At 46.3% G+C, this 27,609-nt stretch overlaps 1 protein-coding gene across 5 annotated transcripts in view; it reads left to right on the top strand.

The window, feature by feature from the left end:
* The window catches only part of LOC142477471 (uncharacterized), a 36,595-nt gene extending 12,501 nt beyond the window's left edge, over positions 1-24,094 (top strand). Inside the window, exons 1-6 of one of the 5 annotated variants that reach the window (XR_012792436.1) lie at positions 1,352-1,470; positions 4,398-4,442; positions 5,700-5,830; positions 20,629-20,758; positions 21,670-21,907; positions 23,654-24,094. Coding sequence is in view for 3 of the 5 variants with exons in the window: in XM_075582296.1 (XP_075438411.1) it covers positions 1,402-1,470; positions 4,398-4,442; positions 5,700-5,830; positions 21,670-21,907; positions 23,654-23,923 (753 nt within the window). In the remaining 2 variants the exon portion in view is untranslated. Of the gene's footprint in view, positions 1-1,351; positions 1,556-4,397; positions 4,443-5,699; positions 5,831-20,628; positions 20,759-21,669; positions 21,908-23,653 lie in introns of those variants that run through there. The other 4 variants (XR_012792438.1, XM_075582296.1, XM_075582299.1 and 1 more) reach the window with 4 other exon arrangements.
* Positions 24,095-27,609: the final 3,515 nt, after the last annotated feature.

The following is a 27,609-nucleotide window of genomic DNA, read 5'->3' as shown; positions in this document are numbered from 1 at the left end:
CTCAGGGTTGGCCTTCAGTAGATGGTGGCAACCCTGGGTCTAGGTGACTAATTGCAATGGCACGTTAATGTTTGGGTGCTCCACTCAAAAATAAAACATGCTCCTTTTGATACAAAGGTACATTTCCACCTTAAAGCAGCAGTCGAAGCTGCCGTTTTTTGTTTTTTATTCCCTATAATATGTGCATCAATACAATTATCACAATAATAAGTAATTAGCTAAGTTGCCGATCGATCCATTCTCCTGTGAGCGATCAGCGAAGATTCGGCTCGGGGGTTCACTAAATGGCTGTCAGGACAGCAAAAGAGGAACAAAGATGCAAAGTTCTGTGGGGAAGATCATGAGACCAGGCAGTCACTAGATACAAATGGTGCACTGCTAGACAGAGGGCAGGGCTCAAAAAGGGATGTGCCAGAGTCTGTTTCAGAAGAGGAAGGGGATGTGACTTTATAAATGGTTGCTACTGCACCGACACACTTTATTCGAGCAAATACCCAGTATGTACCTGGCAGATACCTGGAATGCGCCGCTCCTCACCTCTGACAAGCCCCGTTGCGTTTGCCTTCCCAGCCTGGGTTCATGCCTGGCTGACGGGCGGCTGATCTGTTAAATGATAATGATTAGGATTTAATAGGCTGCAATGCTTCGCGTGTCTACCAGATGGCATAAATTCATGAATTGTAATGCAGTATATATATATATATACTGTGCAGTATTGCAGCCAGCGGGAATAAAATGCTTCAATCCCTGCCTGGAAAATACCTCAATGCACTCGGGCAGAAAACAGTCACAAACCTCAATACACCCGGGTATACCCGAATTCGTGGGACTAGCCGAGCTCGAATAAAGTGTGTCGCCAGTGTATAGCAACAAACAATGCTTGTTACATTATAATACATTAAAATGTTATTGAGTTGCTTTTAAAAAAAATTCTACAAATATTTTTATACTAGTACAGAACTGATTTTTTTTTTTTAAAAAACACACACGAAGGATATTGCTTGAACTGCAGCTTTAAATAAAAATTATCACTTGTCAGCACATTCACATCTCAGACAGGTATGCAACCCTGCTGTTCACTTCCACTTTAAATAGGAAGTCTATTATATTAATATCAAAGTAGTATATATATTGTTTTCTGCCCCTCTAAATGATGTAACATGCCATATTTCTATCAGCACTGCTTGCAGCAGGCAGCTCTCTGTGCATGCTACAGCACAGGGGAGGAGAGAGCAGCACGTGCCCTGCCCCCTCCTCCGTTTCCTTGGCAACGGCAAGCACTCTGCTTGTCTCCACTCCATGGCCCCGTGGAGAAAAAAAATATTCTGGAATCCCCGCCCACAGCAGCGCTGTGATTGGCTTTGGGCTTTCATATAGTTGGCTTTGATTAGTCATCGGCGAATGCCAATCAAAGTGACGGGAGAGCAGGAAGTCAGAGCTGGGCATGGCTCTTCTGTCCAGGGGGAGAAGGTGAGTGCAGCAGAGGTGACCTCATTGTGACCTCAGAGGAGAAGCAGGGATATGGGGTGTGTAGGGCTGCACCTTCTCTCTAATGGTTAGTGACAAGGTCTGAAGCCTTGGCTTTGTAAGACACAGTTGCAGGGGATGCATCTTGTCCCTGTAGTTTGTAGGATATGGTAATACATGACACTTGGTTGTACCATGTCCTTATAGTTGTAGCACATAGTGATTAAAGGATATGTGGTTGTACCATGTCCCTATAGTTGTAGCACACAGTGATAAAGGATATGTGGTTGTACCATGTCCCTATAGTTGTAGCACACAGTGATAAAGGATATGTGGTTGTACCATGCCCCTATAGTTGTAGCACACAATGATAAAGGATATGTGGTTGTACCATGTCCCTATAGTTGTAGCACACAGTGATTAAAGGATATGTGGTTGTACCATGTCTCTATAGTTGTAGCACACAGTGATTAAAGGATATGTGGTTGTACCATGTCTCTATAGTTGTAGCAGACAGTGATAAAGGATATGTGGTTGTACCATGTCCTTATAGTTGTAGCACACAGTGATAAAGGATATGTGGTTGTACCATGTCCTTATAGTTGTAGCACACAGTGATAAAGGATATGTGGTTGTACCATGTCCCTATAGTTGTAGCACACAGTGATAAAGGATATGTGGTTGTACCATGCCCTTATAGTTGTAGCACACAGTGATAAAGGATATGTGGTTGTAACATGTCCTTATAGTTGTAGCACACAGTGATAAAGGATATGTGGTTGTACCATGCCCTTATAGTTGTAGCACACAGTGATAAAGGATATGTGGTTGTACCATGCCCTTATAGTTGTAGCACACAGTGATAAAGGATATGTGGTTGTACCATGCCCCTATAGTTGTAGCACACAGTGATAAAGGATATGTGGTTGTAACATGTCCTTATAGTTGGCATCATGCAGTCACCATACTTGTCACCAAAGATTTTAGATAAAGACTTTTAGGCTGAGTTCAGACATGCTACTACACGTCCGCGCCTCTGTCTGCTGGGCGATGTGTGATCATGCCCAGCAGACACAGAATGAACCGACTTGGTGGCGGGACCACGTCAGCCATTTAATTAAAAAAACAAAAAAAAAACAAAGTGTGTTTTGTTTGTGATTGGCTGGCGAAGTACAAGTGACGCGGCTGCCGCTTGAAAACACAACTTCAGTTGTCTCCTTCAAGTGCAGCGGCGTCAACGCTGTACTTCCCCGCCGGGTGTCGTTTTCTGTTTGAAAACTCACGCACACCAAAGCGCAAGAGTGGCGAACGCGTGCATGTCGCATCGCATTCTGTTTGAACGCAGAAAAAGCATTGTGCATGAATCAAAACACTACAATTTCCAAAAAATATTACGCATTATATGTTTTTTTTTGGGGGGGTGGGGGGGTGGGGGGTTGTTAAACTGCATTTGATCCAAATCTTTATTACTGTCATGTGCTTGAACTTGAAGTTAACCCCTTTTGCTGCCAGAGGGGACAAATGTCCCCCCCCCTCCCCGGCAACTAAAAAGTTAATACAGTAGCATGCAGTCACCTAGACTACAGCTGCCCCTAGTCGATAGGATCCACTGACCGAAGATGTGGTACTTTAGTGAAGGTTATAAAATGCATGACATGGAGCGGTGAATGAGACTTTTTGTATGGATGGCCCGGCCTCCTACCTGGTGAAGAGAGCAAGCGTTTCTCATGCCGAAGTGAACTTTCCAGATGTCGCCCCTTGTAGTTCATGAAAAAGTTTGTATTGGTCCAAAAGTTTGCTTAATGATAAAAAGTCAATGGGGATTGCTGTTTAAATGTTAAAATGTTGCAGGGCTGCTATTTTGCCACTTGAAAAAGGCAAAATAGCAAATTTTGGACAAATTTAGGCCATTTTGCTAACTTTTTTTGAAAGTTTCCTCAAACTGCGGCAAAGCGAATCCTGACAGGTTCACACACCTGCTGCTCTCAAACTTCAAACTTGGCATTCTGAAATTGTCGTCCTGTTTTGCACGTTTGGGAAAGCCGGACCCCAAATCCCAGAATGCTTCTGTTGGTAGGCGTTAAAAAAAACAAACACACAAGTGTTTAATAACTTTCCTTTAGATACAATTGTTTTAGTAAAAAAAAAAAAAAAAATGGAGCATTGTGGCGGCCCTAAACAAATATTGACTTTTTTTTTTTTTTTTAGGATCCTTTAGTGATCACGGATATTAAGGCTGCATCTATAAACTTGGCCCCAGGAGGCCGATTCTATTAAAGCTGCAGTTCAAGCTGCCGTTTAAAATAAATCCCGTTCAATATGTGCATCAATAAAATCTGCACACTGTCAAGCGATTAGCTAAGTTGCTGATTGATCCGTTCTCCTGTGATCGATCGGAAATGATTCGGCTCGGGGGTTCTTTAAATCACTGTTGGTGCTGCTGAAGAGGACCTAAGATGCAAAGTTCTGTGTGGAAGATCATGTGACCAGGCAGGCACTAGATAAAATTGGTGTACTACTAGAGAGAGGGCAAAAGGGGTGTGCCAGAGCCTGTCTCAGAAGAGGAAGGGGATGTGACTTTGTAAATGGTTGCTATAGAAACAAAAATGCTTGTTACATTAAAATACATTAAACATTTCTTTAAACTTTTTTTTTAAATGCTACAAGTATTTTCTCTTGGTACAGAATTGATTTATTTAAAAAAAACACAGCATATTGCTTGAATTGCAGCTTTAACTCCGAAGAAGCCGATCGCTCCACGATTAGCCGAACACTCCCAGTCAAGTCAATTGTTGTTGAATACGCCCCTACATATATTTTAAACAGAATACCTGTTATAAGTTTGTTTTCCTCATGTACCATTCAACTCCTGTAATACATATTTTTTTCTTCCCCCCCCCCCCTTTCTCGCTTTATTTTCACTCTCCTAGCACTTAACTTCTTCCATGCTGGCAAGACGAGCAACGCATTGCAAGGTAATCCCTCCTGTACTAAGGATGAGCACATTTGTGGATCCTTGTTCTCATTAAAGGTGCAATCCCAAATAGTCAGTCAGAAACATTTCTTGGGGACCTCTGAATGGAGAAGTGTTGACCAATCAAGTGTTTTTCCTCTGGTCTTATCCCACCGTTTCCTTATCAGAGAGCAAATAGGGATAAGGGGAGGGGTCTCTGTTTGTACAAGCACTTGCTGAACACACAAGGGAGCAGCCAGAGGTAATGAAACCCCTCTCGTCTGACTTGAACAAATAAATACAAAATCCTTATATATGTCAGATTTTAATTAAAAATGCATCAATTACCCAGATGAGACCCTTTAAACATATCACTGGAACTTGTTCATTTTGGCCCTAGGAGGGATTGCCTCTTTAAAGCCACAGACCTGGTTGCATTGCTTGTTTGGTTTTTTTTGTTATAGGATTGAAGGGTGGGGTCTCTGGAGTTGAACCCCATTAATTTCACCCCCAGAGACCCCCTGTTTCCAGAGATACTCGCCTCCATAGTGGGTGCTGGTATCTCTGCAGCCAGAGAACTTGTGTGCCTTACAAAATGGCGGCGATTTAAATGTCTCGCGGGCCAATAGGGAGCTGTGAAGTCATCTATTGCGGCTTCCTATTGGCTCATGTGGTCTGGACATTTAAAACTTCAGGAGCAGCACCTACTGCGATACGTATCTCTGGAAGCAGGGGTACCCCAGAGCTGAAATAAGTGCAGTTCAGCTCCGGAGACCCCCCCCCCCTGCTATATACCTATAACTAAAAAAGCACGAAATGTAATATGGCTGCAGAGCAACGAAAGGATGCTAGGCTTTAGCACGCATTCGTATAAATAGGTGCTGAGACATGCTAAAGCTTGGCACCCTTTTGTAGATCTAGGTTGATTATCTGTGCATTTTGAAAATGAGATTTGGACAGCTTGAGGTCCTGAATCAGTTTCTTAATTTCCCTAAAATACTGACTGAGAACAAGCTTCTCTGTGAGCCACTTCCTCAGATTCTCAGATCTTTATCCATGGCCCAGTAATCCCTTTACTACCGCAGGAACTTACAACACCGAGCATAGCAGTGTCACGCAGCGGCCATCTGGCGGTATATTCAGATAATACCAATGTTCGAAATGACTGGATTAGTTCATAGCTTGTGTCATTGAAATTTCTTTATTTGTTTTTTTTAGCAGATGACTCTTAATATTTATTATTATTATATTTTTAATTTTATGTACGGGAATGTCACAGAAAGGAGGAGACACAAAGCACAGTTACACACATCGCGTGGCAGTTGAACAACTTCTGACGTGCTACAGCTCAAATAAAACAAGCAATACAAGGGATACAGACTGTAGGCAGGTACCAGCACAAAATCACAGGTATTGAACGTTTACAGCTGAAATTATTTTTAACAGGACTCCCTTCCCTGTTTGGTCCGTTTGTCTTAAAGGAACCACCCAAGCGGCAAATATATATATTTTTTTTTTTGCATATTTGCTTTCCTGTGGAGGGTTTTTGTCACTTTTTTTACTCACCATAACTTAACTCAGTATTATGATATATATATATATATATATATGCAAATATAGCTGTATGCTCATCTGCATGTCTTAGGCAGGTCTGCAACCCCGCCTTTCCCCATTATCACCCAGCATACAGCACTTCCACTGCAGCAAGGGATTCTGGGAAATGACATGCAAATGAGCACACAGTGTCACTTTTTGCCTCAATAACCATTTTTAACATGGTTCCCTATAGGCTTAAGCTTGCTGCATGGTCACAGCTTTGAGCACAGCCAGGGTTAAGGTGCATACCCAGAAAACCACCCACAGACAGCTGTTTCGACCTTGATGGGTCTCATCAGTGTGGGGTTGATTTTACTGGGATGCAAGAGAGGCTTATGGGATAGGCCAAACCATAATACTGAGTTAAGTTATGGTGAGTAAAAAAAGTGACAAAAACCCTCCACAGGAAAGCAAACATGCAAATATAGCTGTATGCTCATCTGCATGTCTTAGTGTTACGCCGATGCTCGCCACAAACCGGGACCGGACCGCGGGGCTGAGGTGGGGTTATATAATCACCGACCTGAGTCCACGCAGACTGATCCGGAGTGCGCAGTTCGTAGTCGTACATCGCAGGGTCAGGATTGGAGAAGGCAGCATCGTCGTTATGGAAGCAGGAGTTCGGCAACAGGTAGTCAGGATTTCCCCGCTTCAGCTTAGGAGCGTGAGCGCGGGGGTGGCTTCTGCGCGAGGAGCGGCCTCGGCCCATGACGCCGATCTCAGCAGGAGGAGACAGCAGGCTGGCCGAAGTTCACCGCAGGGCAGCGTCGGGAAGAACCAACGCTTCAGCGCAGAAGTCCAAGGCAGGTCACTGCAAGAGGATCGCAGCAAGCCGCAGGAAAGGAAGGGTAGCCACTGCTAGGAGGGAATGCAGCAGGTACCGGTGCTGGCAACACGCTTCAGCACAGACGTCCCGGGTAGGCCACTGCAGGAGAATAGCAGCAGGCCAGTGCTGGCATCAACGCTTCAGCACAGACGTCCAGGGCAGGCCACTGCAAGGAGATAGCAGCAGGCCGCAGGAAAGGAAGGGTAGCCACTGCTAGGAGGGAATGCAGCAGGTACCGGTGCTGGCAACACGCTTCAGCACAGACGTCCCGGGTAGGCCACTGCAGGAGAATAGCAGCAGGCCAGTGCTGGCATCAACGCTTCAGCACAGACGTCCAGGGCAGGCCACTGCAAGGAGATAGCAGCAGGCCGCAGGAAAGGAAGGGTAGCCACTGCTAGGAGGGAATGCAGCAGTACCAGTGCTGGCATCAACGCTTCAGCACAGACGTCCAGGGTAGGCCACTGCAAGGAGATAGCAGCAGGCCAGTGCTGGCAACAACGCTTCAGCACAGACGTCCAGGACCAGGCCTCTGGATACTCAGGAACTTGGAAGGTAAGAACGCTAGGAGAGAGGCCTGGGGTGGTTTGTGGCAGAGACAATAACATAGAGGTAGGAATAGTTTATGCTCGGCGCTGGTTCAGAGCCAACGCCTAGAATATAAAGGGCGGAGATCCAATCACAGGAGGAGGGTGTGTGAGAATTCCTCCAATGAAGTAGCACAGGGCAGAAGCTGCAATGAGAGGCAGCACCTGTGCCATAGATTGCCAGAGGAAGCTTGTAACTGCACAGGTCTGCACGGCAATAGTCAAAGCCAGTAGTGGATTCCTTACAGTACCCCCCCCTTCAGGTGAGACCTCCGGACGAACAAGATCCATCACAGATTTGGGGGACATGGAATTGTTCCTAAACCTCCTTAGGCGAGAGGTGGCGTTGAAAGCCCATAGTTTGTTGGGATTCCTTACAGTACCCCCACCACTGGGTGAGAAGCCTGGGTGAACAGGACCATTCATAGGTCTGGGAGACATTGAGTTGTTCCTGAAGTGTCTCCGGCGAGAATTAGGTCCACAATCCAGATGTACATTGGCGAGTGCCATGAAAGACAGCGGTGGTACTGCAGTTCTTGGTACATGGACAATGGGACCTGAGGGCTCCGGAATGGGAACATCGGAAGGACAGTAGCCAGGTGTCCGGTGCATAGTAATAGTCCAAGAGTATGGGACACAGGACACAGATTGTTGGACAAAAATGGCAGAGGGACCTTCAGAGAAGGCAATGTCTTTGGTGAAATCAGCACGGAGGAAGTTGCGAGAGTCTTTAGCTTCCAAGGAATTCCGGGTGGTTGTTAGCAAGGGAATGGGGTGGGAGGGTTCACTACACACTATTGCAGCAGTACTTTTGATACCAAGCAGGGTTGCTATCCCAAGCAATTTGCGAGAGTCTGTAGCAGTGTGTATGCAACTCATGGTACTGGCAGTTGAAGAAGGATCCGCTTCCTTTGGTTTGTGATCTTTAGAGAGAATCAAATCCGAAATTGTGGCCTTGGCGAAGGACATAATAAGCATGTCTATACCCATAGTGGACCCATAGAGAACAGGAACGGACGCTTCAGGTAAAGCGACGAGGTCCAGTAAGGGTGTCTTCGTCTTAGGGAGAGGCCAATTGCCATACAGAACGGGCACTTTGGGCACCGCACAGAGACCTGCGAGTAAGGAGTCTGTTTGAAAGGTGAGAAAACAGATTTTATCCAAAAAACAAGGCAGGCGGTTAAACGGTGCATCGACCTTAGGGAAAAAAGTCTTGGGGTTAAAGCTGGGTGCCTCCAACACAGAGAAAGAAGACAGAGAACTAGAGCTTGGCTTCGGAGTGGAGGTCCCAGGTACCCAGGTCTCACATGATACTGTGGGAGAAGCAATGCAAATTGTTACTGTTTTAAACATAGGGTTTTTAACATCGGTAGCTCCAGGCACCTTTTTGAGAGGTAACCCTAGTCTTGGGACAGGACAGTCAATAGCAAGTACCCCAAGTATTGTGGAAGACACAGAGAAATATAAGTCCATTTTAAAGACGGTATCTTCTGAAAAAAGGAAAAGTTCCAAATGCGATACCCCTGAGTTCGTGGTAGTAGACATACAGTCAGTAGTGGATACCCCGAATACTGTGGGCGAATCAGCGTGAAACAGTATTATTGCAGGAATGGGCATCCCAGACTTAAAGTCATTTTTGATCATCCCGGAGGCTGTGGCATGATCCGTGAGAGAAACTGGGTAAAACTCTTCAACAGACACAAGGGACATCTTGCTTGTTACAGAATTGGGTCCCTGAGAATCCCTAGTGAGGGCATCAGACTCCATGGGAGACTTAGTGACAGGAGTTTTGGAACTGATAAAAGGAATTGCAGGTATCACAGATTTAATAGGAGAAATACCTTGCAAAACAGAAATTTTAGTAAAGGTGATAGGCATCACAGATAGGACAGACAGAAGTAAGCTAGGCAAGGTTGCTTCTATAACAGAAGATTTGACAGCGGCAAAGCTTAACTCAGCGGCTGCTGGAGAACTTTTAACTACAGTGAGAAGGGACTGCAGATTTACAAAGTCAGGGATAAAGGGAGTCTCAAACTTGAAAGCCTGATCCTTCAAAAAGAAGGGCCCTAACTTTAATGGTACTGAGGGAGCAACAGCAGATACGCTGATCTCAGTAGGGGTCACTTGGAAAGGAGCATAATATGTACTGTTCGCTTTAAACCCTAGGATTTGAGAAAAGGAGAACTCAGACAGTGCAAGTGGGGCAACCACGACTGTGCTGGCCTCTGAAGTGGGTATTTGGGAAAGAGTGTCTGGGACTTCAGAAACGACAACAGATTCCACGAAAAGGGGTCTATGCTCAGAAGCAGGGGTCTCAGCTCTCTGAGTGGCAGACGGGGTGAGTGAAATACCTAGGAGTAGGGATTCTGCGAACAGGTTTAGAGAAACAAACGGCTCCAGAATACTTTTTACTGGAGCCAGTATATTTGCCGAAAGTTCAGGGGGCATAGCCCCGAGAATTTTAGCCGAGTCAGAGGACAAAAGGGGTTGATCCTCTGAGGCTAAGGAGGTGTCCCTGACTGACGAACTAAAGGGATCTACCAAGGAAGGTTCACAGGGCTGACCTGCAGGGGTTAACATAGGAAAAACCCCAAGGGTTAAATTACTCTGTACCTGAGAATCAGAGAAATAGAAGCTAGTCTCCGAGAGTGGGGTCATAGGGGGTTCTGCCTCTTGCCCTAGGGACCTATCATTAGACTGCGGAATACTAGGGTTAGCAGTAGGAACCTCACAGAGCAGACTAGCAGGGGTTAATACAGAAAAAACCTCGGAAACAGAGCTTAGAATTTTTGGTTTAGGAAAAGAGGGCAAACAGGATTCATTCTCTGGTGCTAGGGAAGACACACTGACCTGGGTACTGCAGGGATTTACAGTGGGGAACACATAAGCCTGACTAGCAGGGGTTAAGACCGAAATAACCTCAGGGACAGAACTTAGGGAGGTTAACTCAGGATTAGGGAGCGTGGCAGCTTCTTCCTTAGCGGGCAGCGACAGAGAAATGGTTTGACCATTCTTAGGAGAGAGAGGTAACCCCACAGGTTTAGTAACAGGACTGGCAGCACAGAGAATCTGCCAAGCAGCAGCATAGCTGGCAAGGAGGGGATCCTGTTCTATTATGTGAGTGTCTAGTGTAGAGGAAAGTACATGGAGTGTATCTTGAGACTGGGCCAACATGAGGAGGGCGCTCTGTTCTACTAGATGAATGTCCAGTGATGAGGCCAGGGCATAGATTGCCTCTTGGGCGTCGGCCAGTTCCATAGGGTTCACATTATCCCAGGTTAAAGGGGAATCAGGGGAGCGAATACATTCGGCTAGAGACTGTTTTAAGTTCAGGATGCAGTAAGCCTTAATAAAGAGATCACAACGGCATTGTCTTTGCAAAGGGGTTAAACCTTCATAAGTCCACAGTTCATCAATCAGGGGTAGTACTTCACACAAATACTGGCCTTCATAGTGGGACTGATACGCAGGACGGGACATAACTTCAGTTGGAAAATTGCCATCCCCCGCCACGGCGCGGTCCGGTTTTAACGGGCCGAGCATACTGTTACGCCGATGCTCGCCACAAACCGGGACCGGACCGCGGGGCTGAGGTGGGGTTATATAATCACCGACCTGAGTCCACGCAGACTGATCCGGAGTGCGCAGTTCGTAGTCGTACATCGCAGGGTCAGGATTGGAGAAGGCAGCATCGTCGTTATGGAAGCAGGAGTTCGGCAACAGGTAGTCAGGATTTCCCCGCTTCAGCTTAGGAGCGTGAGCGCGGGGGTGGCTTCTGCGCGAGGAGCGGCCTCGGCCCATGACGCCGATCTCAGCAGGAGGAGACAGCAGGCTGGCCGAAGTTCACCGCAGGGCAGCGTCGGGAAGAACCAACGCTTCAGCGCAGAAGTCCAAGGCAGGTCACTGCAAGAGGATCGCAGCAAGCCGCAGGAAAGGAAGGGTAGCCACTGCTAGGAGGGAATGCAGCAGGTACCGGTGCTGGCAACACGCTTCAGCACAGACGTCCCGGGTAGGCCACTGCAGGAGAATAGCAGCAGGCCAGTGCTGGCATCAACGCTTCAGCACAGACGTCCAGGGCAGGCCACTGCAAGGAGATAGCAGCAGGCCGCAGGAAAGGAAGGGTAGCCACTGCTAGGAGGGAATGCAGCAGGTACCGGTGCTGGCAACACGCTTCAGCACAGACGTCCCGGGTAGGCCACTGCAGGAGAATAGCAGCAGGCCAGTGCTGGCATCAACGCTTCAGCACAGACGTCCAGGGCAGGCCACTGCAAGGAGATAGCAGCAGGCCGCAGGAAAGGAAGGGTAGCCACTGCTAGGAGGGAATGCAGCAGTACCAGTGCTGGCATCAACGCTTCAGCACAGACGTTCAGGGTAGGCCACTGCAAGGAGATAGCAGCAGGCCAGTGCTGGCAACAACGCTTCAGCACAGACGTCCAGGACCAGGCCTCTGGATACTCAGGAACTTGGAAGGTAAGAACGCTAGGAGAGAGGCCTGGGGTGGTTTGTGGCAGAGACAATAACATAGAGGTAGGAATAGTTTATGCTCGGCGCTGGTTCAGAGCCAACGCCTAGAATATAAAGGGCGGAGATCCAATCACAGGAGGAGGGTGTGTGAGAATTCCTCCAATGAAGTAGCACAGGGCAGAAGCTGCAATGAGAGGCAGCACCTGTGCCATAGATTGCCAGAGGAAGCTTGTAACTGCACAGGTCTGCACGGCAATAGTCAAAGCCAGTAGTGGATTCCTTACACTTAGGCAGGTCTGCAACCCCGCCTTTCCCCATTATCACCCAGCATACAGCACTTCCACTGCAGCAAGGGATTCTGGGAAATGACATGCAAATGAGCACACAGTGTCACTTTTTGCCTCAATAACCATTTTTAACATGGTTCCCTATAGGCTTAAGCTTGCTGCATGGTCACAGCTTTGAGCACAGCCAGGGTTAAGGTTGCTTTCCTGTGGAGGGTTTTTGTCACTTTTTTTACTCACCATAACTTAACTCAGTATTATGGTTTGGCCTATCCCATAAGCCTCTCTTGCATCCCAGTAAAATCAACCCCACACTGATGAGACCCATCAAGGTCGAAACAGCTGTCTGTGGGTCTTCTCGGCCTTTTGGCTAAGATCAAGCGAGATGAGTGCTCCTCTCGACCTGCACAGCTATGACCAAATGCAGTACTATCCTACATGGGCTCCAGTAGGAAAGGTCTGTGGCAAGCATTTGGCCCTCTAGCTCGTTGAGAGGTGGTGTCCAGGCCCAGGACCACAGAACCCCTGAGCCTTCGGGCTAAGGGGGGATGGCATTCGAACAACCAGCCCTTCGGGGCTGGGGTGCACCCGCACAACCCTCGAAAGAGGGGATATGATGTGAACTCCCTTGCGGGCCTCGGGCCAGAGGGAGGAAGAGATGGATGTCCTGAATCCTAACGGAGGAAGGCATCAATGTCCCTGGAGACCTAGGCTTTCGGGCTGAAACCTCCAGGGAAACTGGGCACCGAGGGCGGGTCTGACTTCGGTTGGACAGTCCAAGGGCAAGCTCCCTATCCACTGAAGTGGACTGGGATCCGATGAGCGAGAGGGTGGACCCTCTCGGGAGGAAAAAAAAAAAAAAAAAAAAGCTGTCTGTGGGTGGTTTTCTGGGTATGCACCTTAACCCTGGCTGTGCTCAAAGCTGTGACCATGCAGCAAGCTTAAGCCTATAGGGAACCATGTTAAAAATGGTTATTGAGGCAAAAAGTGACACTGTGTGCTCATTTGCATGTCATTTCCCAGAATCCCTTGCTGCAGTGGAAGTGCTGTATGCTGGGTGATAATGGGGAAAGGCGGGGTTGCAGACCTGCCTAAGACATGCAGATGAGCATACAGCTATATTTGCATGTTTGCTTTCCTGTGGAGGGTTTTTGTCACTTTTTTTACTCACCATAACTTAACTCAGTATTATATATATATATATATATATATATATATTTCACACACATGGCAACCAGGTGACCCTGTACATATTTCTATATGGGACGAGCATCTGCCTTCATTTGAGAAACCGTGAGTGCAAACTATTTTTTCATTGACTAATATATATATTTTTTTTTCTTTTTTTAAAAAAAATTTTGAAGCAGGGGGTCTCCAGAACCAAACCCCTTTAATTTCAACTCCGGGGACCCCCTGGTTCCAGAGATCCCTCTGAAGGGGGTGCCGGTATCTCTCTGCTTTTCCAAGCTCCCGTGTCACGTGGGCCAACAGCAAGCTGCACCGGATTACATCACGGCTTCCTATTGGCCAGTAGGGAGCTTTAAAAAGTGTCCATTATGTGATTCCCTGCCAGCAAAGCGGATACCAGCGCCCCCTACGGTGGTATGTATCTCTAAAAGCAGGGGGTCATTGGTGCTGACATTAATGGGTTTCAGCTCTAGAGACCCCCACCCCTGCTTCAATCCTATAAATAATAAAATCGCCTGCTTGGATTGCCTCTTTAACATGTATGTACGCCTTTTTTTGTCATACGATGTCCTCCCTCTCACGCTACAGAACATGGTGGTGCCATACAAATACAATATAATAACAGCATTTAATGCTATGACGCACATCCCTGGGAGAAGCGTCCGGTCTCAGGAAGTATTGTTTGGTCGCTGTTCTCACCGTAAAAGGGTGTGCGTTTGTACCTCCACTGTATATCTGCTTCTTATTCCCCTATTCTGAAAATGTAGCCTACCATAGGGGAAATCCCACCTGGGATTGGAGTAAATTAATGGCAATTAATGGAGTGGAGTGAACTAATGGTAATGATGTGTGTCATGGGTTTATTCTAAGTAATAAACACCTTTAAAAAAATCAAATAAAAATCAGGCGTGATTGAGTATTTCTAAATCGTTTTAATGTTTCCCTAACCAGCTGCTTCTAGCGTGGTTTTTTTTTTTTTATTTATTTATTTTTTATTATAATTTTTATTTGAAATAAACATTTGCATCATATCACAAAAAATACGCGAGACTTTCTTTTCTACAAGGAAAGTGTCTTTGTTCTCCATCACAAAGCTATCGCTGGCCAAACCATGCTCACGAACAAGGGGATGATAAAATACGCCATTAAAGTGTTCCCATCACAAATGAAAAAATCATTTTATTTCAAGACAAAGTGCCATATTCATTTTAAGAGTGGTTAATGGCTTCGCTTAGTATATTTTGGGCCTAAATCTTTGCCATGTTTAACAAGCTGTTATTTTCTAATATATTCATTACAGAATTTGCCATTGCTTTTTAAGCCAAGTTGCATAATTTGACAGTGCTTGGTGGAGTATACATAGTGCATGTAGTATTGAACACTTATTATATAAAATTCAGAGGCCTAAAATTGTGTCTTTAAAACGTCTATTGAGCAGCAAATAGTGGAGATCAATGAGGTGAGTAGGCTTCTTCCTTACACCATACTACATCCTTTTTCCACAAGCTTCTAAAAGAAGCATCACAACTGAAACATAATTACACGTTTCCCAGAAAAGAATGAGTTATATGGGAATCCTCGTTTAAAAGAAGAGATCAGTTGATTTTAAAAATAGAAAAGTACTAGAGGATGTTATCTTCTTTTAGTAACGGTCATTTGATTTGTGCAATGTGGTCCATATCGGCTTATGTGCGGAGCCGACTGCGGTCATCGGAACAGGAGTTCCTCTTCATTTCCTCGTGTTGGAGGGAGTGTTACCGGTACATGGCCCTTGAGACGGAAATCCCCAGGCATTCTGTAATTATTGCAGCTATGGCAGCAGTGAACGAGTTAATGTTTCATTATTATTATTATTATTATTTAACATTTACGAATCGCCTTCGAGGCGGAAGTCCTTATCGCGCACCTCATACCTCCCAAGATTTCTTTTACTTTTCATCCAAGGACAACCTCCCAGGACCGTGGTGGTGGTGGTTATGTTTACAAATACCTTTTTATTAATCTATTACTTGAGTGCTACTGTGTTTGTTCCCCAAACAGAGGCTTTATTAGCAATAATTATTGCTCGATCAAGCAAAGATTAATGGGAACAAAGACACAATTGGCGTTCTGTAGATACTGTACCTTTTTTTTCTAATTCAAACATGCCATCTTTGACTGCATCACACAGATCGGTGGTGTTCGACTCTAGTCCTCAAGACCCCCAACAGGTCAAGTCTTCAGGATATCCCAGCTTGAGCACACGACTGAGACACCTGTGCTGAAGCAGGGTTATCCTGAAAACCTGTTCGGGAGGAGTGTTGAGGATTAGAGTTGAGCACCCCTGATCTAGATGAGAATCAAAGAGGCCTTTCGGTGCGATTTTTGCTTTGACACTGTAAGAGGACGTGTGCAGAGGTATGCAATGGAGACTTTTTAAGGTGAAATTAAATAAGGCTTTTATTGTGCCTGTTTCTTTAACACAAAATCATCCAAACGTATGCAAAATAAGGGGTCAAACAAAGCTTCTGTTCCACTTTGGAGTATTTCTAGTGAAACCTATGCAGTCCACAACTTCCTTTTAGATTAGCATGTCTCCCAGCCCCAAACATATATCTTGATATGTGCAGATATACAAAAAGTCTTATAAAGGAAAGTCTTATCTGTTTCTTGTAGTTGGAGGGGAAGTCTTCTCTGTTGCTGCCTTTTCCTCAGGCTATATCAGCATTCAGGTTTAGAGGTGCTTTCCCCTGTGTCTTGCTGGCAGCGTGCAGGCTCAAGACATCTGTTCCTATGGTCAGTCCCACAATTTGTGACACTCAGGAAATCTCACTTCCTGTCTCAAAGGCAGGCTTTTCTAACAAACCTAATCAGCCAGGTGGTGTTGGTTAATTGACTACCAGCAGTTAACCACCACACTGCTGGATTAGAGGCACATTTCCTGAACAGGGATAAATCCCCTGTTACAGACACCTATTCCACACAATTTCTGCGGCCTGGTTTTATTCGTAATCTGGCGTACCTTTCTCAGTGGCCCTCGCTAGCAGTGGAAAAGGTAAGTTGCTTACACACCATGTAGATCCCCAAAAAGGTCAAGAGCAACAAGCAGCGGCTAATTAAAAAAAAAATAAACGTTTTGTACAGTATATATTTTTTTATTCTTCATCTGTGTTGTCTTTTAATTCAACCTATGTTGCTTATTTTAATTGCACTTTTTTTTGTTTACTTCGTACATTATATATTTATTTATGAAGCAGGGGGTCTCCGGAGTTGAACCCAATGAATTTCAGCTCCAGGGAACCCCTGCTCTCCGAGACACCAGCAGCACATACGGAGCTGTGTATCTCTCTGCAGTTTAAATGTCCCGCTTATGGCTTCCTGTTGGCCCACGTGACTGAGACCATTAAATCTGAAGATACCAGCACCCCCTGCGGAGATGTGCGTGTGTCTCAGGAAGCAGCACCCCTTACAGAAGTGTGTGTCTCAGGAAGCAGCACCCCCTGCGGAGGTGTGTGTGTCTCAGGAAGCAGCACCCCTTACAGAAGTGTGTGTGTTTCAGAAAGCAGCACCTCTTACGGAAGTGTGTGTCTCAGGAAGCAGCACCCCCTGCGGAGGTGTGTGTGTGTGTCTCGGGAAGCAGCACCCCTTACAGAAGTGTGTGTCTCAGGAAGCAGCACCCCTTACGGAAGTGTGTGTCTCAGGAAGCAGTACCCCTTACAGAAGTGTGTCTCAGGAAGCAGCACCCCCTGCGGAGGTGTGTGTGTGTGCCTCAGGAAGCAGCACCCCTTACAGAAGTGTGTCTCAGGAAGCAGCACCCCCTGCGGAGGTGTGTGTGTGTGTCTCAGGAAGCGGCACCCCTTACGGAAGTGTGTGTCTCAGGAAGCAGCACCCCTTACGGAAGTGTGTCTCAGGAAGCAGCACACCCTGCGGAGGTGTGTGTGTGCCTCAGGAAGCAGCACCCCCTGCGGAGGTGTGTGTGCCTCAGGAAGCAGCACCCCCTGCGGAGGTGTGTGTGTGTCTCAGGAAGCAGCACCCCTTACGGAAATGTGTGTCTCAGGATGCAGTACCCCCCGCGGAGGTGTGTGTGTCTCAGGAAGCAGCACCCCTTATGGAAGTGTGTGTCTCAGGAAGCAGCACCCCTTACGGAAATGTGTGTCTCAGGAAGCAGTACCCCCCGCGGAGGTGTGTGTGTCTCAGGAAGCAGCACCCCTTATGGAAGTGTGTGTCTCAGGAAGCAGCACCCCCTGCGGAGGTGTGTGTGTCTCAGGAAGCAGCACCCCTTACGGAAGTGTGTGTCTCAGGAAGCAGTACCCCTTACAGAAGTGTGTCTCAGGAAGCAGCACCCCCTGCGGAGGTGTGTGTGTGTGTGCCTCAGGAAGCAGCACCCCTTACAGAAGTGTGTCTCAGGAAGCAGCACCCCCTGCGGAGGTGTGTGTGTGTCTCAGGAAGCGGCACCCCTTACAGAAGTGTGTCTCAGGAAGCAGCACCCCTTACGGAAGTGTGTGTCTCAGGAAGCAGCACCCCTTACGGAAGTGTGTCTCAGGAAGCAGCACCCCCTGCGGAGGTGTGTGTGTGCCTCAGGAAGCAGCACCCCATGCGGAGGTGTGTGTGTGTCTCAGGAAGCAGCACCCCTTACGGAAATGTGTGTCTCAGGAAGCAGTACCCCCCGCGGAGGTGTGTGTCTCAGGAAGCAGCACCCCTTATGGAAGTGTGTGTCTCAGGAAGCAGCACCCCCTGCGGAGGTGTGTGTGTCTCAGGAAGCAGCACCCCTTATGGAAGTGTGTGTCTCAGGAAGCAGCACCCCTTATGGAAGTGTGTGTCTCAGGAAGCAGCACCCCCTGCGGAGGTGTGTGTGTCTCAGGAAGCAGCACCCCTTATGGAAGTGTGTGTCTCAGGAAGCAGCACCCCTTACGGAAATGTGTGTCTCAGGAAGCAGCACCCCCTGCGGAGGTGTGTGTGTCTCAGGAAGCAGCACCCCTTATGGAAGTGTGTCTCAGGAAGCAGCACCCCTTACGGAAGTTGTGTCTCAGGAAGCAGTACCCCTTACAGAAGTGTGTCTCAGGAAGCAGCACCCCTTACAGAAGTGTGTCTCAGGAAGCAGCACCCCCTGCGGAGGTGTGTGTCTCAGGAAGCAGCACCCCTTACAGAAGTGTGTCTCAGGAAGCAGCACCCCTTACGGAAGTGTGTGTCTCAGAAAGCAGCACCCCCTGCGGAGGTGTGTGTGTCTCAGGAAGCCGCACCCCTTACAGAAGTGTGTCTCAGGAAGCAGCACCCCCCGCGGAGGTGTGTCTCAGGAAGCAGCACCCCTTATGGAAGTGTGTGTCTCAGGAAGCAGCACCCCCCGCGGAGGTGTGTGTGTCTCAGGAAGCCGCACCCCTTACAGAAGTGTGTCTCAGGAAGCAGCACCCCCCGCGGAGGTGTGTGTGTCTCAGGAAGCAGCACCCCTTATGGAAGTGTGTGTCTCAGGAAGCAGCACCCCCCGCGGAGGTGTGTGTGTCTCAGGAAGCAGCACCCCTTATGGAAGTGTGTGTCTCAGTAAGCAGCACCCCTTAAGGAAGTGTGTGTCTCAGGAAGCAGCACCCCTTATGGAAGTGTGTGTCTCAGGAAGCAGCACCCCCTGCGGAGGTGTGTGTCTCAGGAAGCAGCACCCCTTATGGAAGTGTGTGTCTCAGGAAGCAGCACCCCTTACGGAAGTGTGTGTCTCAGGAAGCAGCACCCCTTATGGAAGTGTGTGTCTCAGGAAGCAGCACCCCCTGCGGAGGTGTGTGTGTCTCAGGAAGCAGCACCCCTTACGGAAATGTGTGTCTCAGAAAGCAGCACCCCCTGCGGAGGTGTGTGTGTCTCAGGAAGCAGCACCCCTTATGGAAGTGTGTTTCTCAGGAAGCAGCACCCCTTACAGAAGTGTGTCTCAGGAAGCAGCTCCCCTTACGGAAGTGTGTGTCTCAGAAAGCAGCACCCCCCGCGGAGGTGTGTGTGTCTCAGGAAGCAGCACCCCTTATGGAAGTGTGTGTCTCAGGAAGCAGCACCCCACGCGGAGGTGTGTGTGTCTCAGGAAGCAGCACCCCTTATGGAAGTGTGTGTCTCAGGAAGCAGCACCCCTTATGGAAGTGTGTGTCTCAGGAAGCAGCACCCCTTATGGAAGTGTGTGTCTCAGGAAGCAGCACCCCTTATGGAAGTGTGTGTCTCAGGAAGCAGCACCCCCTGCGGAGGTGTGTGTGTCTCAGGAAGCAGCACCCCTTATGGAAGTGTGTGTCTCAGGAAGCAGCACCCCTTACGGAAATGTGTGTCTCAGGAAGCAGCACCCCCTGCGGAGGTGTGTGTGTCTCAGGAAGCAGCACCCCTTACAGAAGTGTGTGTCTCAGGAAGTAGCACCCCTTATGGAAGTGTGTGTCTCAGGAAGCAGCACCCCTTATGGAAGTGTGTGTCTCAGGAAGCAGCACCCCTTATGGAAGTGTGTGTCTCAGGAAGCAGCACCCCTTATGGAAGTGTGTGTCTCAGGAAGCAGCACCCCCTGCGGAGGTGTGTGTGTCTCAGGAAGCAGCACCCCTTATGGAAGTGTGTGTCTCAGGAAGCAGCACCCCCTGCGGAGGTGTGTGTGTCTCAGGAAGCAGCACCCCTTATGGAAGTGTGTGTCTCAGGAAGCAGAGGATCTCTGGAGCTGAAATGAAGGGGGTTCTTCAAACTTTTTTTTTCTTTAAGAGGGGGGACATAAGCAGCTGTTATGAATCAACCTTTTTGAAAATCCCTGGGCCAAACAAATCAGTCGGGTGGAGCATGGATATTCACTCAAAATAGATGTGATTTTATTCACATGAAAGCGGCAATCCTGGAGAGGGAGAGAGAGCGTGTGTTTTTATTTTTATTTTTTTATATCGCTTCTGAATTAACTTCCTGGGGCCGCCCCCCCTCCCCAGTTCTAAAGGATTGAAATCACCAGACAACCTGGCAAAACAGTACGGATCACGGTTTCCTGATGAAACATTTCAATTGCGAAACGCGTTGAAGATTATCCGTGACCTTTTTGGAGCCAGTCAGCAGCCGTAGCTGTAGAAGCAGTCCCTGGAGCTATCATCAGTGAGCTGAGGACGCGGAAGTAAAAAAGAGACCCGTGGTAGAAGGATCCGAAGTGACACACTATTCACACGGCTGCTACACTACTACGCTCCACTATCTGGCCCCAGATGTTATTTTAATATGTAAGTACAGAGTACTGTACTGTATTTTATGTCAATACATCTTGTTTATACACCACTCTCTTTGTGTACGGTGATTCCATACGGGGGAAAGAACATATCCACTAAGGGTTCCTGGTCCTGATCTAACCCATGGGTAGACGTCCCCCACTAGACTGACAAGGAATCAAGCACTACCAGTGACCAAGAAGGTAGAGGATACCACCTCTGAAATAGCTTTATAGGTGCTTACCCATCCTGGGCCATGTGAGTTAGTGGCTTTGATCTCTCGTCCAAAACATAAATCAACCACAAATTTTATTATCATTACAATATTGCACTATATGCATATTTTTGTCTTCCATGATTCTGCGCTCCCTACATTCTACAATCAAAGCAATATGGTTGCCAAGGTCAGGGCTCGCTCCTGCGGCCAGTAGAAAAGCTGCGACATCACCCGGAGATGGTTATGTTATGTTTGATCCCAGCATCCATGTTTGTAGTCTGCTGCCATATTGTATTTTTTATTTATTTTTTGTGTGTCGTAACTGACAAAAGAACTACAATGATCTCCAGAACCGGGGAGGTCCCTGGATGTCAGGGGACATCCGATTTGAGTTCTATGGGACTCCCGGGTTCAGGCAATGAAAAAGATATATGAGCAGCTAGAATTGCTGCTTTAAAGCATAACGTATACATATCCCTAATGCAGAGGTGCGCAAGGTGGGGGGCCCGAGATTGTTTTTTTTGGGTGGTGCAGCGGTTAGAGGCCTAGCACTCTTTAGCGAGAGGCCTCTGTAACTTACCTGAATTCAGCCGGCTTCAGGCGTCCGCCATGGCAATGCGGCATCCAATGACGCCGTGGGGGTCTTGTGACGTCACATGACCCGCAGCGTCATTTGACGCCAGATTAAAGGGGGCGCAACACTGGGGGAGAGCAACCAGGGGGTGCAGCGCAGAAAATTTGCCCACCCCTGCCCTAATGCATCTTAACCCCTTTGCTGCCATTGGGGACAACAACGCAAAGTGGTCTGACAAGCTGCCCCTTTTTGCAGTATCCACCCAAACTATGTATTCAATAAGTAGTTGGTTCACCTGGCACTGAGGATATTATTGCGCAAACCAATACACGTTTCCCCAAATCCTTTCATTACAGTAGCCCTGTGACTCTCCGCAGCTCTTCAGTTTCTCGGCTTTCAGAGCAGCGGCTGAGACCCCGGACATGCACTGCCTGTAGGTCCTGCATGAATCCCACTCCTCGGAGCTCCATGCACAGTGCTGCCACCTCAACGTCGCTGCCGCCGCTAGACCAGCCTAAGCACCTTCCATACTACCCCGGCAAAGCCAACGAGAGCAGACCGAAAGCGAGACATAAAAACAGAGCAGCAGGAAAGGTGAAACCTGTATTAACCACTTTGCTGCCAGGGTCTTGCAATGCATTGGGGTTAAATTGCAACAGCCAGGGAAACATGAATATTATAAAGCCTTTTCAGGCCCTGGCTTACTAAACATTGGTAAGCATCGACACACTACGTGGTCGGGTTGTTTGGTTAATTCACTAAGGTGCTCTGCTTCTTGCACTAAATCACGCTCTGATTTATTTATTAATAAAATGTTTTACCAGGAAGTAATACATTGAGAGTTGCCTCTCGTTTTCAAGTATGTCCTGGGCACAGAGTTATGATGACAGATACATGGTTACAAATATATAGTTACATTAAGTGAACAGGGTTATGCATTATATACAAGTAGTCCTCGCTATTCAACGTTTCACTTTACAACGAATGGCATATCCAACACTTTACAATGCAACCCTATGGGCTGTTTTTCGACGCCAGAATGCGTTATCCAACGCTCACCGCCACTGATTAACATGGGACTCACTTTACATCGGTTTCACTATCCAACGCTACTTCCAGAACAGATTCCGTTGGATAACCGAGGACTGCCTGTACAAGACATTGCATGCACAGTTGTCTCCTACATAACTAAGTGGTCCTATTACCATTTGTTCCTGTCAACCATGTGTCTTAGCTGCATACACACAAAGAAGAGAATCCCTACATTAAGCATTTAACGTCTACTAGATTAAATAATCATTTTAAATATTTTATTAAAGTTACTGAAAGATATGAGGGGTTTATGTATCAAGACAATTTTGGTGCCAAACTGAGGCATTTTCATCAGCCCCTATGTGATGAAGCGTTTTGCACCTTTTGTGAGTGTCAGTCGGAGGAGTTACATGGGGTGTAGGCGTACCACTATTCTCTTTTTTTATTGAGACTAATTTTCTTTATTTAAAGAAAAATGGGTGTATTTTAGGAAGCCTCTCTACTTTTTAGCATATTTTTTGTATAAATAAATTGTAGTCATAAGTGACACTTTTTTGTGTTTTCAAGGGGCAAGGGGCAGGGGGGGTGTTTTAAGCCAATACCGCTGCATATAGATCCTGAAACTCATACAAACACAAGTGAGGACATTTCTCCTGTTTGTGGTCAAAATGTGTTTGGATTTGTGTGTTATGAGAGCAGGCACCACACAGTATAGCAGATTTAACAAGGCTTTGCTCGAAAAGGTACATAAAGTCTTAGAAAAGGTTTTAACAGTGTGGAAAGTATATCCAGGAAGGTTTTTGTTTTTGTGTTTGGTCATTAATAGTACTGACAATCCCGGCGTTTGTACATCTGCGCTCAGGAGCTCCTCCATGTATTATTAATAGTTTAGAAACCCAACATTTTAATTTCCACATTTAAAAACGCACAAGGCAGCAGAGCTCTGCTGAGAATGTAGTTCCACAATGACATTATGTTTGGGGGAACGCCCGGCTTTTTCTGAGAGAGGATCTGGCGCTAGTAGAAACTGATGTCAGACAGACCACTTATCCGGCCATTACCAACACTGTATTTTAAAATCTTATGCTCTAGTCGGGAGAAATAAGTGTTTGGAATATGAAGTGTTCCGGAGGTTAAAATAGAGCTCTTCCCAGAGCCCAGTGCAGTGTAAATGTTACCTGGATAACCTCAGACGCAACAAATTAAGAAAAATAATTTTAACCCTACAAATTGTGACCTGTTGGGTGGGATTGCTGCTTTTAATTGAACATTAAAAGCTAACAATGTGGTGTTCTTGTTTGCATGCAGCCCTTGGAAACACAGAGCTGCAGTTTAGCTGTTCTCCCTGCAAGGACTCCGTCTGAACTTGCGTTAAGAAGCACACGCCCCGTCAGCCTCCCCCGAAGCACGCACTTCTCCGACACAGAGCTAAGGAAGTGGATCATACAGTTCGGAGGCAATGAACAGGCGGCGTACATGGCAAGAGGACTTCAGAAATTACAGCTGGCATATGAGCAAGGCAAAGCAGAAATGAGCCAACAGACTGAAAATAAAACCATGCTGCCTATTGAACATTAATATCCTCTCCCCCCCCCCCTCTTAAATTCCGTTCCTATGGGGTATTTAAGAGCATCAATATTTCATATTTGTACAAAATAATAACTTAACGTACAGATGTGACTCGCACATTTTCCCCTTTTTTAGAATTCAATGTTATGATGAATAAACTGAGCCAACGTTACCACTGAATGCTGTGGGAAATCCCTGATTTTTCTTCTTTGGTAACTATTTATTTATAAAATATTTTACCAGGAAGTAATACATTGAGAGTTACCTCTCGTTTTCAAGTATGTCCTGGGCACAGAGTAAAACAAATAATACATGGTTACAAATACAGTTACATAAATGAACAGGGTATACATTATAAAGAAGACATTGCATGCACAGTTAGAGAAGATGTATATTATGGGCGTATGAAACAGTTACAAACCAGATTAAAATGTGAGACAGCCTTAGATTTGAAAGAACTTAAACTGGTGGTGGGTGTGAGAGTCTCTGGTAGGTTGTTCCAGTTTTGGGGTGCACGGTAAGAGAAGGAGGAACGGCCGGATACTTTGTTGAGCCTTGGGACCATGAACAGTCTTTTGGAGTCTGATCTCAGGTGATAAGTGCTGCTAGTGGTAGGGGTGAGGAGCTTGTTCAGATAGCTGGGTAGCTTGCCCATAAAGAATTTAAATGCAAGACAGGAAAGGTGAACTTTGCGCCTAGACTCAAGTGATGACCAATCTAATTCTTTGAGCATTTCGCAGTGATGTGTGTTATAGTTGCATTGGAGAACAAAACGACAAATTGAATTGTAGAGGGTGTCAAGTTTGCTAAGGTGGGTTTGAGGTGCCGAGCCATATACTATGTCTCCATAGTCAATAATTGGCATTAGCATCTGCTGTGCGATACGCTTTCTGACCAGGAGACTTAGGGAGGATTTGTTCCTGTAAAGTACCCCTAGTTTGGCATAGGTCTTGGTTGTCAGGGTATCAATGTGCATCCCGAATGTTAAGTGGGAGTCAAACCATAAGCCCAGGTATTTAAAACTAGTGACAGGGGTTAGGGTGGTGTTAGCGTTGGTTCTAATCTGGAGCTCAGTCATTGGAAGCTTTAAAAATTTAGCCTTGGTTCCAAATACCATTGTTACAGTCTTGTCAGTGTTTAAAAACAGTTTGTTTTGGGAAATCCAGTTTTCGAGTCTCAAAAAGTCAGATTGAAGTATGTGTTGAAGGTCAGAGAGGCTATGGCTGTGTGCATATAGGATTGTGTCGTCTGCATACATGTGTATTGAGGCTTCCTTACAACGGAACATGTAGCGTGTGCTACATAATGGCCAGTGGCACAAGACACAGCAGTTTGAACCGGGTGGTAAATATGGGGCTGTGTGTCAATCAGTCAAAAAAAAAATGGACAGAGTGGTGTGGGGAGGGGAAGAGAGCTCTTGCTGTAGTGTAATGTTGTAGATGGGGGTGTTAGAAGGACTGTTAGAAGGACTGTTTGTGAACACTGGGAACAAATACCTGCAGATGCAGGAAAAGAGCTGCTTTTTTTTTTTAACTTGCATTTTATTGATGTTTACCAAATAAAAGGGGTACGGAAAATAAAATGGGGAAGGTTATCAGGAAATGGAGTGGGTACAGAATGCAATCAGACTTAATGTTTGGCGTAAGCAGTCATAATTATACAATGTGATATTAAACATCTGAGAGAGGTATACGCATGCGTGACAGTTGTCCCGATTATATATATATATACAGTTTATTCATCATTCTGTTCAATAGCAGGGTGAATTGAAACATCAAACATTACTAATTATGTAACTCGAATTGCAACAGATGAACCAGACCTCTCTCCTAAGAATTAGTCCTGGGATGATTAGTAACAGGTGCATAGGGGTATGTCATAACAATGTATACAGTTTTGACACAAGAAAAGTCAGAAAGAACCCCACAAAAAATGCACTATATGCCAGTGTAGATGTATATATTGGCAAACAAAGGCCCATAGGTAAATACCTCCTTCCGGTCAATCTCTTAATCACAATGGGATCAGTAATTAATGAACTAAATAATAACATTTTATTACATCAATATATATAAGCAAAATTACAATAACTATTAAAATGAATAAGATTCTCAGTAGTGGAGTAGAATGTAGAAAAGTCACTTCTTTTTACTTCGGTCTGCCCTATGTAATCATAATGGACAGATATCTACATAACATAGTCGTATAGCTAGCAGGATGTTAGCTTCTTAGTATAAATACTTATTAGAGTGAGAACCCCATACACAGCAGGTATACTTAGCATTAAATTACTATCTGGCAATGGGAGCACAGTAAATATTTCAACATACAACTGGCAACTGTGACCAGCAATATATTATAATCACTAATCTCCTATTGAGTTGCACCTGAAAACCTCTCAAACCATTGCTAATAGTATAATGATCTGACACAAAATGTAGCAAAATTTTATCTCATAATGAGTGCTAAAATGTATCATTAGAAAAATCGTTACAATATCCTGTCCGCAGCACACAATAGCATGCGTATGTGAACTGATCTCAAGGCCGCACTTATAGTGCCGGCGACGCAACGTCACCCGAAAACAAATGCATTGTCGCCGCCGCCGCCGCGTGCACTTATAGTAAGCGCGACGGCGACGTGGTGACGCAATTTTTGGAAGCCGGGAATATTTGATTTTTCAGGGGCTCTCGTCTCATGTGACAGCCCCTGAACCAATCAATGCCCTGGTCGCCCGCGGCACCGCCGCAATGCGAAATTCAACTTTCGCTAGCGTCGACGGGTGACGTCGCGGTCGCGGGCACTATATACGCGGCCTTAAGGCTGAGCTCAGACAGAAAGTGATGCGACGTGCGCGCGCACGTCCGTCGCAAATTTGTGCGGTGGGAGTTTTCAAACTGAAAACTCCACCGGCGGCAAAGTGCAGCGTTGTCGCTGCGACATTTTACCAGCACAACCTAAATTGAAATGAGGGGCTACAGTCGCGTGACGCGAGCTGGTTCAGCCAATAAAGGCGAACCAGCTCCGTGACGCGTTCGTTACACGCCCCCAAAAGCCGTAATCTGCCTCCTGCAGTTTGAGCACAGATCGCTGTGCTGCAGGAGCGAGCGGCGGGGGCGCGAACGCTAGCAAGTTGGCGTAGCGCCCTGTCTGAGCGAGCCCATAGCATTCTTGGCTACAAAATAACACGCTAGCAATACGACTATGTTATGTAGATATCTGTCCATTATGATTACATAGGACAGACCTAACTAATAAGAAGTGACTTTTCTACATTTTACTCCACTACTGAGAATTTTATTCATTTTAATAGTTATTGTAATTTTACATATACAGTATACTGTATACGGATGTAATAAAATTGTATTATTTTGTTCATTAATTATTGATCCCATTGTGGTTAAGAGATTGAACGGAAGGAGGTATTTACCTATGGGCCTCTGTTTGCCAAAATATACATGTACACTGGCATAGGGTGCATTATTGTGGTTTTTTTCTGACTCTTCTTGAGCCAAAATTGTATACATTGTTATGTAACTTCCCAAGTGGGGGATCTGAGTGATATAAAAAGGAGCTCTTTTCTTTTTCAGCCAGTTGAGCTTGATACATCACACCCACCGTATTTGAAAACCAAAGCAATTTTAATCGATCAACCTTAAATATGTCACAAGTTTGGAAATTAAGCATTAGGCCTC

Source organism: Ascaphus truei, chromosome 2, assembly GCF_040206685.1.
Source record: "Ascaphus truei isolate aAscTru1 chromosome 2, aAscTru1.hap1, whole genome shotgun sequence".
NCBI lineage: Eukaryota > Metazoa > Chordata > Amphibia > Anura > Ascaphidae > Ascaphus > Ascaphus truei.
The sequence above is the reverse complement of the archived record's forward strand: the minus strand, read 5'-3'. Positions and strand labels throughout refer to the sequence as shown.